Source organism: Ramularia collo-cygni (genome assembly GCF_900074925.1).
Source record: "Ramularia collo-cygni strain URUG2 genome assembly, contig: RCC_scaffold28, whole genome shotgun sequence".
NCBI lineage: Eukaryota > Fungi > Ascomycota > Dothideomycetes > Mycosphaerellales > Mycosphaerellaceae > Ramularia > Ramularia collo-cygni.
The window spans coordinates 184,961-195,526 of NW_019716282.1; the positions used below are offsets into that span (position 1 = coordinate 184,961).

Consider the following 10,566-nt stretch of genomic DNA (forward strand, 5'->3'; position numbering starts at 1 on the left):
ACTCGATCTTGATCAAAAGAACCTTTGAAAGTACAAGGAGGCGAAGTCTACATTGCATCAAGAGTACATTCTGAGGTTTCTATTCACCTTCTACACACCAAAGCTGTTAGTCGGCACGAAAGAAGAGGAAGAGCCGGAATTGAGTATCAGGAGGGAGAAAGTTAAGCCAGGATACATGCTGGCGAGAGCTGAATAATTCCAACCGAAGATATCCAGCACTTCACTCATACGGAGAGAATTGCCGTTGTTAAGAGATCTTGTAAGGAAATAATTAAGCTCATACTAGAAAGAACAGCTGGGCGTAGACATAATACCCAATACCGAAAAGCTCTCATCTCACAAGTTCAAAGGCAGATGGAGGAGTCGATGCAAAAACCAAGATTCTAAAATTATTCCATCATAACTGATGTCTGAAGTTGCAGCTACTCGCCTGACCCAAGCTCGTCTTCATGTTGTAGCAACAGCCTTGACAACATGCATAGCGCAAATGATCTGGCTTTGCATGCTCATTGAACGCATCCTTGTGCTGTCTGCTCTTCGCGAACGCGTTGTTGTTCTTCGGTATCCTTTGCACACTTGCGAAGATATCTCAACATCTTGGTAATCCTCTTATCGGGCCAGCAGGCGTGACCGTGCATTGCGTCGGTCAATTCTTCCAATGTACAAAACCTGTGGCGTTGTGATTTCCCCCTCAGGTGGGCCCGGAAGTGATCCCCAGCATTGTCAGGGCGTCTGACGTTTTGGGCCTTGCATCCTTCCAGGGGACAGCTGTAGGGAACCTTCCACATAGGCTTGTGCTCGAGCCGAATGTGCTCATCGAGGGCCCGACGCAATCGGGGGTGGAATGTACAGCCACATTCCTTGCCGTCATTGTCCTTGAAATCGCACTTCAAGTCTTTCATCGGGGACATTTTCCTCCATCTCTTCCTCACTCTCTCCACCTCCCTCCTCATCCCAAGGACATTTCATGTCGTCAATAGGCCACAACTTCGAGACGAGCTCCCGCGCCTCCATCCACTCATAATCCCAATCTCCGTCCGAGCTAGGATCATGTTAATGATTCTCCTCGAGACAATTTCAAGCGAAAGACCAGCGTACCTGACCTGTATTGCCTGCCCAGACAGCTGGCTTGCGCGGAGGAGAATCGCCGAGACACTGATATCATAATCTTTCCCCGCAGTCTTGCAACAGTCGAAATCTATGCAGATGGGCTTGAGAACAAAGTCCTCGTGGGATTCGTCGTATCCATTCAAGTCAATCGCATYATCATCAATGGATTTACGCAGACGAACTCCAGCAGCCTGAACAATCACACGCGCATCCATGACCAGCAGTGGCCAGTGTTTCTCCCATACTGCTTGAGTTTCGGAGGGGATTTTCCAGTAGTGGGTGTAGCCCATGATGTTGTCTTAAAGCAATCTTGGAGAGAAGAGAATAATAATAATAATGAGCAGTGTGAGCCATCGCTGCCGGGGACTCTTATAAGTATGAAATTGTAGAAATATCTGCCAGCAAATCATTGGCACTGCTGCCTGTGAGAATTGGTTCTGCCTATGGCTATGTAAGGGGTAGTGACACAAACTAGGCGGAAGCGAAATACTTACATGGTTGCAAAGGTGGATCTGTATCATGGCAAACAGCCCATTGATACTGCTGGCTGTGAAGAATCGTTTCTGCCTGGGGCCAAGCAAGGGATGGTGACACGAACTAGGCGGAAGCGATCATTCCAATGCTTAGATGATCGAAAAAGTGGATCTGCATCATGGCACTACCAAAGAACTCAGATCATGCAGCGTCTCAACCCATAGGGTGATCTTGCGCATCCTAGCGCTCGTGCGTTGGTAGTCGAACCGATTCTTAGGTGACTTTAGCAAAAGCGAACATTTGGCCATTGAGAATAACCTCCGAATACAAAGAGACGATTTAACAGATTTTCAGACTTGGACGTACTCCTCCTAGCACTACAACTTCACTTTCTTCCACTAATGATGTATCCACCGACGATGTACCTCTATCTCCACCAAGCCAATCTCTGCCAAGGTTGAACACAGTACAGTGCCTAGAATGGTTTATCAGCCAACAGCATGACCTACCTACCTGAGCCTGCGTTCACGGTATTGATACCTGAAGTCAGTGGTCCGCAATCTAAAAGAGGGAACCGAAGCTAGAACTACAAAATCCGCTGAAGAATTGGCGGGTCTTCAAGATCTTTGACAATCATACTGGCATTGTCGTATGTACCTTGCCAGCATTTCATAACCACCTCTCCAATCAAACCTAGGGATTCTGTTTTTGGAAAGTCCTTTCTCACATATGTATCCTCGATCTCCTTGTCTGTAAGGGTGCCACAAGGCGGTTCCCCAGTCGTGATTTCATACAGGAGAGAGCCAAGCGCGAACCAGTCGCCCTTCGCTGATCCCGCATACACTGCATGTGCATGGCTTGCCGTAACATGGACAAGTAGAGGCGAGTCGCGCAACGAAGAGCCGGAGAAATCGGCCACTTTGGCATTCAACTCCTCATCCAGAAAGACATTGGCACATGTCAGGTCTCCATGAACGACGCCCACTTGATGTATGAACATCRAGCCTTTTGCGATTTACGTAGCCCACTGCTGGCGCTGACCAGAAGAAATTGTGCCAGCGTTGTGATGGAGGTAGGTCCGCAGGTCATGCTTTGATGCATACTGGAGCCTGATCGACGAGTCGTCATGTGTTCCAARGTATTTCAATATCCCCGGGTGACCACCGCATTCTTCAAATCGTTCGTATATATGCTTCTCGGCATCTATGAAAGGTTGCGCCACTTCGTCGTGTGCAGATTTGACGACTGTCTTGGAGGATGAGTCAAGGCATACCAGCCCGAAACTACCCCAGGCTAAGATGTCCTTCAGAGAGAAACCGTCAGGATACTGTATTTCGTCGTCCATTAAGGCGGAAGGAGGACTCTGTTCGCGCGAGTGCGTAGGTAGAGGTTGCAATTCACCGCAGACAATTCCCCTAAATCTTCTTGATGCGCTAGTACAAATTAGGATTAGCCCCGATTGCCATGACGCTTATCCTTTTCTAAAATACACCCCGTCTTGTCGCCAACTTCATAATAWCGCTCGGCTATACAACAGTCGACCAGAATGCCATTCTTAGCACGATGGAGGCAGCGACACAAGAACTCATCTATTTTCGTTCCAAGATGATCTGGTGGCTCTTGATCTAGTTTGCACTTACCCTTGGTGTGGTTTGCGGGCCTTGTTGTTAAAAGGATGGCCGCAGTAAACTATCATGCTCCCGATAAGTGGGTCCACGGGTTCCAGAGCTCGCAACGATGTGGTTCTCACCTTCAGCTGAGGCTGATCTATTCTCGTCCCCTGGCTCCCCTCACACTTTTCGTCCAAGAGAACTTGGAGTATACCTTCTTTGGCATTCCGTCGTGGCAGGAGTTCTAATCCAATCCTGTGTAAAATCACTGCGACGGCTGGATATGTCGATTGATTCCCCTTTTCATTGGACTGGAATGCTTGGGTAGAGGCAGCCTGGGTATGCGTCAGCAAATTATGCTACCGTCCCGGAATACTGAGCCACACCGAAGTTCCGGCCGGCAAGACATTTTATCGTGATACATCGCTGCAAGGAGAGCTTTACATGCGACTACCGAATGGAAGGCCTGACGTTTCCGGGTCGACGGGTCCCTTCTGTCTTGTTTCTCCGGTTCGACTGTTGGAACTTTTTTGTCCTGACCTTCTTCTCCTGGCTGGAGCAAAGGTAGCTTGGAGCCTGACTTTCATTATATGCGCCTTCGAGGCGTAAATCTAGAAGCCGCTACAGCTGTGCTGACGTGGGATAAATCTCTGGATGCTATTTAAAGATGTTGTCTCACAACGCAGCGTCCTTGGCTAGTAAGGTATTACACCTCCCTCTACACGAGGCCTTGACTTCCCACAGTCATTTCTAGAACATGTCTTGCACGCCGAAACTTGATGATCATACAGCTTATGATCCGCTGAATGATGACAAGTCTTCTCAGGTACTCTCGCGATGTTGCGCAGCCCACTATTTCGACACACTAACCTTGCGTAGATGCATCGAGGCCCTCGGAAAGGTCTTCTGAGCTTTACAGCAGACAACGTTACTATCCCGCTGGCATTCTTTATTGGCACAGGAGGCGCGATTGCATGCTTTTGCTTCACCTATTGGCTCAGTAACCAGATATTCGACTGCCCCGACTGGGCTCTGGATTGTTCCGTGTCGTCTTTCGTCACGACTCTTCACGACGAGATCGCGCTTGTTCAAGGTATAACCTCGACCATATACGGTATTTGCATGTCATGCATGGCATATGCCACTTACCAGCTGGCCGAGACGACTATTTGGCCTACCTTGACTCAGAGGACCTTTGATTTGGACACTATCGATCGTTACCTGTCTACGACGCGTGGATCGATTGCTTCGGCACCACTAGCAGTGCTCCACTCACGAAGGTTCAATAAACTTGCTGTTTTGCTAGCAGTCACCATTCTTTCGCTCCTTCTCAAGGCTGACGCGACTGTTGTGGGATATGCTTTCAACATTGGCACTGTTCCGACCACGTTAACAAGCAGCCAAAAGACCCAAGGAGGCATCGGTTTGGCGTTCAGGCAGATGAATCCACCTCCCAGCTTGCCTGGTGCCGTTACTGTGGCCATAACCAACTACCAGACATGGGCCTACAATCAGGTGGAAGAGCCGATGTGGCAGCAGAGAGAGTTCATGATTGACAGAAGGCAACTGCTTGCACTTGGCAATTTCACGGCCAAAGCGGTCAAGGTGGATATGAAGCAAAACTGCTCAGCATGGCGCACGGATCTTTCCGGGGAACTGCACCGGGTCAACGGTGACAAGCAATGGAAAGTCGCGACGAATATGGACAAGTTTTCGGATTCTTCTGTTTCGCTACGGCTACATTCAGAGCTCACAGTGTGGGTGGACCACTACAGAAAAAACGGCGATGCCTCCGCTACAACGAGACTAGTCTTTGCTGCGATCAACGGAGATATTGAAGGTGGATACCTCAATATCCCGCCATCCGAGTCAGAGATGTATACGGATGGCGTCGAGGCGATTTCGACGCTGGCATGCGACGTCAATGTCCAGCTTGTCGACAGCTCCGTGTGTACCTATCCGACACCAGATTTGTGCCCCTCTTGGAATCAAGATAAGCCACTGAGCGATTTGACAAATCTTAAATCTCCTGGTCGAATGGGACCAATAGGGCATTGGCAAACTGCTGTGTGGCTAGGCGCAATGGCCTCACTTGTGGGAATCAGCGTCTCGGGAGCACAGCCATTGTTCGAGGCAGGTCCTGCCCTTTCATCCCAGAACAACATCACTCTCCCGATTCCCTGGACCAGCGATGTCAGCCAGAGACCGTATCCTGCTTATAGCTGGACCCATTCCCAATTGAACGCCTTCGTGAACACCAGTGCCGGGGCTTTGACGACTGCCATAACGAAACGATGGGAGTCGGACCCTATCACCATCCAGTCTTCTAAGCTACTGAATCGCATGCAGACTTCGCGCTCATACCTAATGCTGTTGCCCGTTGCAATGACTCTCGCTAGTCTCGCAGCAATGCTGGTGTTAACAAAGACAATGCATCGATCTTGCAAAGTGGACGTTATACGACTTGGAAATACCACTGAAATGATTGACAGCACTCAAAGCCTGGATATGGCAGATGTCGTGGAACAGGCGAGAAAGTCCTTGGATACCCGAAAGGCTTTGTCAAAAGTAAGAGTTCGCTATGGGTTTCTCGCACAGGGTGGTATTGGGCTAGCGGAGACGACTAAGGTGACTGCTCTTCGTAGAGGTGTTCTTGGCCGAGATTACCTATAGATGTTTATGAGAATGTAAGGGAATACCTGGACTTCTAGAATGTGGACTATTCGCAACTAGTGATATGACCACGATCAAATGTTTTGCTTGCCTTTATTAGGCGCTTCTTTAAGACGGCAAGCCTCTTCCTAGAATTTACTCTCAATTTCTTTGAAGCGAATGAGGCAGTAATCAGAGACGGTAGTATCTTATATAGAGTGTTCACTGAAAAAGATAAGGACAAGGCAAATATCCACACTATAAACATATTCAGCGTGCGCTACAAATGATAAACGGACCCAGTTAATGTCATCCGCATACATGCATTAACAATCTAGTAAGACGTATGTAGGGAGGAGGCCGGTGCATTGAGGAGGATTATGCGAAAAGGAGCTTTTGCATTCACTTTGTCATGGGATTCAAACTCTATTTTAGCTTGATTGCTCAACATCTTATTCCATCGGATGTTGGCATTCTGAGCCGATAAGATCCTAGACACATAACACATAGGTCATTACGTACCGAGATTCATCCGCTCTTTATAGACGCGACGGTTGTGTTCCTATTCACCGTGAGTCGAGGAACAAATGTCGAAGAAACGTGTACGGTTGATTCAATCGTCTTTTGAACACAACGTCCCTTTGCACCGGAAGCCGGTCATGATCCGACCATCGTTACACCGGCCGGATAGTCGTGACGACGGGAGTATAAATGTATCAACTTGCGTAGTGCAATCTCATTCCGACAGTGGCACCATGTACTTGCTAGATACACACACGAATGAACAGACACACCCCCCCTGATAGCCTCAAAATTGAAACGTATCTCCAGCATCAAATTCCGCTGACCATCCTGATCAATTCCAACTCTCCACCTGATTGGATCCGATAGTATCTGCCAAAGACCCAGTTATCTCTATCATAGCTCTACTCGCTACACACCACGGTGTAGAAGGTAACATCGTCAACGTCCTGGGCGGTGACCTTCTTCACACCTTCAACATCGATTTCCTTGTCGGCTGGAATGCTCGAGGAGCAGCCTGTACCTTCCCGGGAGAGCTTGAAAGCGCACTTGGCCCAGCCGACGTTGATTCCGACGTCGACACACGCAAAGGTTGTCACGGTTTTCGAACGTGCACAGTTCGTGGTGGCACTGTTGCCTTTGATCGTCTCGCTTTTCCCAGTACACTGGTTGTTGACGGCCGATCCAAAATACCCAACCAACTCCCACTCATCTCCAGCCCGCGGTGAGATGGCGATTGTTTTGTTGAAGTCAGTCTCGAGAACAGCAGCCTCGATGACATCGTACGTGGCTATTGGGGTCGCTGCAGCCCATGGGAGAGCCAAGCCCAACAATGCCACAAAAGAGAAGTTGATCTGGTCGAAAATGTGTTAGATACGAATCGACAGACAGTGAAGTATTCGAGGGGGACTGCACCTTCATATTGTCTGAGATTTGAGGTGAACGATCTGATATGGGTGTAATTTGATACGCTGTTGAAGATGCTGGGGATGTCGCGGCCACCCTGACTCTATAAATCTACGTTCCGAGTTCAGACGAAGTCCCTCGGGTAGAAAGCAAACGGACGAGGCTGGCTGCAAACGACGGAAAAATCATCTCTATCCTTCGTCCTGCGTCTACCTTCATGTAGCGTCTACCCTTCGCCCAGCGTCGATCATTCGTTCTGCGCCGATCCTTCGGTCTTGTGCCCGATCCTTCTTCCTAAGTGGAACAATCGCTCTGAACTTATCCTTGGTCTCGCGTCTATCCTTCGTCCCGCGTCTATCCTTCATATAGCGTCTATCCTTCGTCCTGCGCCGATCCTCAAGACCACTCGTTCTGGATTTTAGTTCAGAGTCTATCGTTCGCCCTGCGTCTATCCTCCATGTAGCGTCTATCCTTCGTCCTGCGTCTATCCTGATCTCTAGGACCTACGTGGATCGGTCGCCTTGTGCTGGAATGACTTGTTTGGACTACTACATGCGTGTCATCGGTGTATTTAGGAAGCAACCTCCCCGTGCAAGATGTGTCTCCATCAGCACCAAACATCAACTCAAGCCAGCATAGCGAAGCAGCAACCACAACTTATGTGAGTAGCATCGATTCGGCCTCGGGAAACTTTCAATGTGCACATTAGACTGACATGTTCTTCCTCTGAAAAGCAAACATCCATCCAAACCTGCACAATGAAGACAAGCAACGCAGTCGCTGCTCTCGCAGCCATAATTGGCTTCACCAACGCCTTCTTGTTCACCGATTGCAATTCTGGCGACATCACCAACTTCGGCGATAATAAGTGCCAGATCTGGACCGCCGATCGATGGTCTTACGAAAGCGATGCAGGCTGCGAGTTGGCGGTGTATTCGGCTGGGAATTGCGAAGGAGAGGATTTTGTTACCAGCGTCCAGGATGGATGCATGTCTGCTCCATTCCGCCCCACGTCTGCCATCTGCCGCAAATAAGGGCGGAATGATGATCGAGTATCGGGCCAGGCATGCTCAATAACGTGGTCAGTGTGGCGCATCTTCATAAATTCATAGGACAATGAAAGATGTATAGCTCTTTGCAATCTCTCCCAATTCCTGGGCGCGTCAAAAACTCTCTTGGTATCATGAGTCCATGCATCGGATCCAACAATGAGCTCGTGAATCGCCTGGCTGTGAGTTCTCAGCCCCACACGCTGTCCCGTCTGACGATGGAACATTTCTAGACGCAGTAAAACATGTGATGTTCTCATCTTCCGCCTGATCATTGATGCGAACGGGTTGATTTCTGCAGTCCTGTCTGTTCGGTGGAGAATTTACAAAGTAAATCGAGCAATGCAAGCCGGCCTGTGAAGGACAAAGATGTGCTCGACCCACGCAAAAATCGGCATTTCCAATTGTACCACAAGCTCTCACCCTTTGGAGCCCACGTTGCGATAAGTCGCCTCCTTTTTATCATAAGTGAAAAGGGTGTGTTTGCCCGTCCACTTGCTATCCAATGTGATGTCAAAATGAGTAGACGTGGATGAAGTGGGTTCATCTTGCGGTGTTTGATCAGAAGCCTCTTCGCGGTCTACCAGTTCCCATCCCTTCTCATCGCTCTTGGTAGACGTTGATGGGGTAGTTGTGGCTGCTATAGATTAGCAATCAGCACACGTACTTCTCATTCACTCGATGTCTGTTCATGCGTACCATGTTGTGCAGAGTTTGTTTGATTTGCAGGCCGATCTTTCTCCTGCACTTTGGTGATATCTTCTCCCGAATGAGACATATTAAGGCCAGGATGTTCTTGACAGTGGAGAGTTGGAGAAGTAGAATATATGCCAGGGAGATATGACAACACAGATGAAAGAGACGCGACCACCCTTGGAGATATGTAGCAGCTTTTGACTCGCTGCCAGTTGCCACACGAGACTAGTACGTGTCCCACGCTAGATAACCCAACCGGAACAGAACTCCCGGAAAGCTGCAGCCTAGAAATTGGCCCAGCCTGTGGGGGCAGGGGGTTCACTTCGAGCAAAGATCGGCCCGGGTCCTCCATCTCCGTGCGTAAAACAATCGCTGAGATGGGTGACCATTATACCTCGTGTGGTGCTCACATGACGCACTTGTGTACAACTTGGTTAGTCTTTTTTGATGCATCATCGTTCAGTGGTTCCGTTTTGCTGAGCTTTTGGAGGCATCGAAGCAACAAGTAGTTTGGTTGTGTCGAGAAATTCGACGCTGCCTAGCGTTCTGGAACGAAGCGGTAACGTAAGAGTAGTAGTACTTTTCGTCTGTCCTTTTCTTCAGACGATCTGCATCCACACGAATAATACCCTAATCAGAGAGTGGGCGCTGCCAATCTACCTCAGCTGCAAGTCTCATGTGCTCATGGTGAAGCTCACGTCCGTTCTGGGCCTCGAACCAGAAAGCCCATGTGCTCTTCGTGTTGATCTCCAGATTGTTCCTACTCGAGATAAGTCCGACGTGCTGGACGACCTGGGGCGCCAATGCAAATCGCTCGTAGCCTGTCCGATCTGCGTACTCTTCTATCAGAGCATCAGTCTGGCCACCCCGTTGATGTCCCCGCAATTCTTCTAGAAGATCAACCGCTCCAGATCGTGGAAACACAAGAGCCTGGGTACAGCAGCCGAACTTGTCCATGCGCTCAACGCCGTTCAGGGGAAACAGATTATATTTCCCCACCATGAAGAAGAAAGTTGCGAAAGCTGGGGCTGCGACCAGGGTCAGCACAGAGATGGTTGCTAGATCCAGCCATGTCCGCGCTCCCGGATAAAAGGACCGGGTAGAGAACAGCATCATAGCTGAAGAAGCTGTAGCCACGAAGTAGAAAAGGGGCTTATTGCGATACCAAAAATCGCTTTCTACCTCCCAGCCAAGCGAGGTCTCGGTGTAGAACAGTCGCAAGTACAGCCAGTGGCTTGAGCGACTTTCGAGTTCCTCCAGAGCAAGCATAGTTTTCGAAAGCCAACCCTCCGCGAAGATGACATCATCCTCTAGAACTGCGATGTAAGGTGCTCTGGTTTGGTTGATACACTGCTCAAGAACATACGTGTAGTCTCTGTATTCTAGTCAGATTTCACATCGTATCTGAGTTGTTAACAGAGCGATAAACAATGCTCACATAATTCCCTTTACATAGAAGTTTTCCTTAGCTTCGACGGCTCGAACTTCATTTATCTCGGATTCCGAGAGCTTATAGCCCGACTAACTATCTACTACCCGAAGCTAGG

At 49.1% G+C, this 10,566-nt stretch overlaps 5 protein-coding genes; 1 reads left to right on the forward strand and 4 right to left on the reverse strand.

Annotated features, from left to right (window-relative positions):
- Positions 1–867: 867 nt before the first annotated feature.
- Positions 868–1,400, reverse strand: RCC_11270 (uncharacterized protein; the record flags this gene model as incomplete). XM_023776492.1 has 2 exons in its annotated part: positions 868–1,042; positions 1,099–1,400. The coding sequence occupies 2 exons, from the start codon at positions 1,398–1,400 to the stop codon at positions 868–870; spliced, it is 477 nt and encodes a 158-aa protein (XP_023632260.1).
- A 2,551-nt stretch (positions 1,401–3,951) lies between these two features.
- Positions 3,952–5,867, forward strand: RCC_11271 (uncharacterized protein; the record flags this gene model as incomplete). XM_023776493.1 has 2 exons in its annotated part: positions 3,952–4,020; positions 4,074–5,867. The coding sequence occupies 2 exons, from the start codon at positions 3,952–3,954 to the stop codon at positions 5,865–5,867; spliced, it is 1,863 nt and encodes a 620-aa protein (XP_023632261.1).
- Positions 5,868–6,772: 905 nt separating this feature from the next.
- On the reverse strand, positions 6,773–7,289 carry RCC_11272 (uncharacterized protein; the record flags this gene model as incomplete). XM_023776494.1 has 2 exons in its annotated part: positions 6,773–7,222; positions 7,284–7,289. The coding sequence occupies 2 exons, from the start codon at positions 7,287–7,289 to the stop codon at positions 6,773–6,775; spliced, it is 456 nt and encodes a 151-aa protein (XP_023632262.1).
- A 1,453-nt stretch (positions 7,290–8,742) lies between these two features.
- Positions 8,743–9,101, reverse strand: RCC_11273 (uncharacterized protein; the record flags this gene model as incomplete). XM_023776495.1 has 2 exons in its annotated part: positions 8,743–8,963; positions 9,023–9,101. 2 exons carry the CDS (start codon positions 9,099–9,101, stop codon positions 8,743–8,745), a joined length of 300 nt encoding a protein of 99 aa, XP_023632263.1.
- Positions 9,102–9,649: 548 nt separating this feature from the next.
- RCC_11274 (uncharacterized protein) lies at positions 9,650–10,288 on the reverse strand (the record flags this gene model as incomplete). The annotated part of the gene is made up of 1 exon (XM_023776496.1): positions 9,650–10,288. One exon carries the CDS (start codon positions 10,286–10,288, stop codon positions 9,650–9,652), a length of 639 nt encoding a protein of 212 aa, XP_023632264.1.
- Between the last annotated feature and the right edge of the window lie 278 nt (positions 10,289–10,566).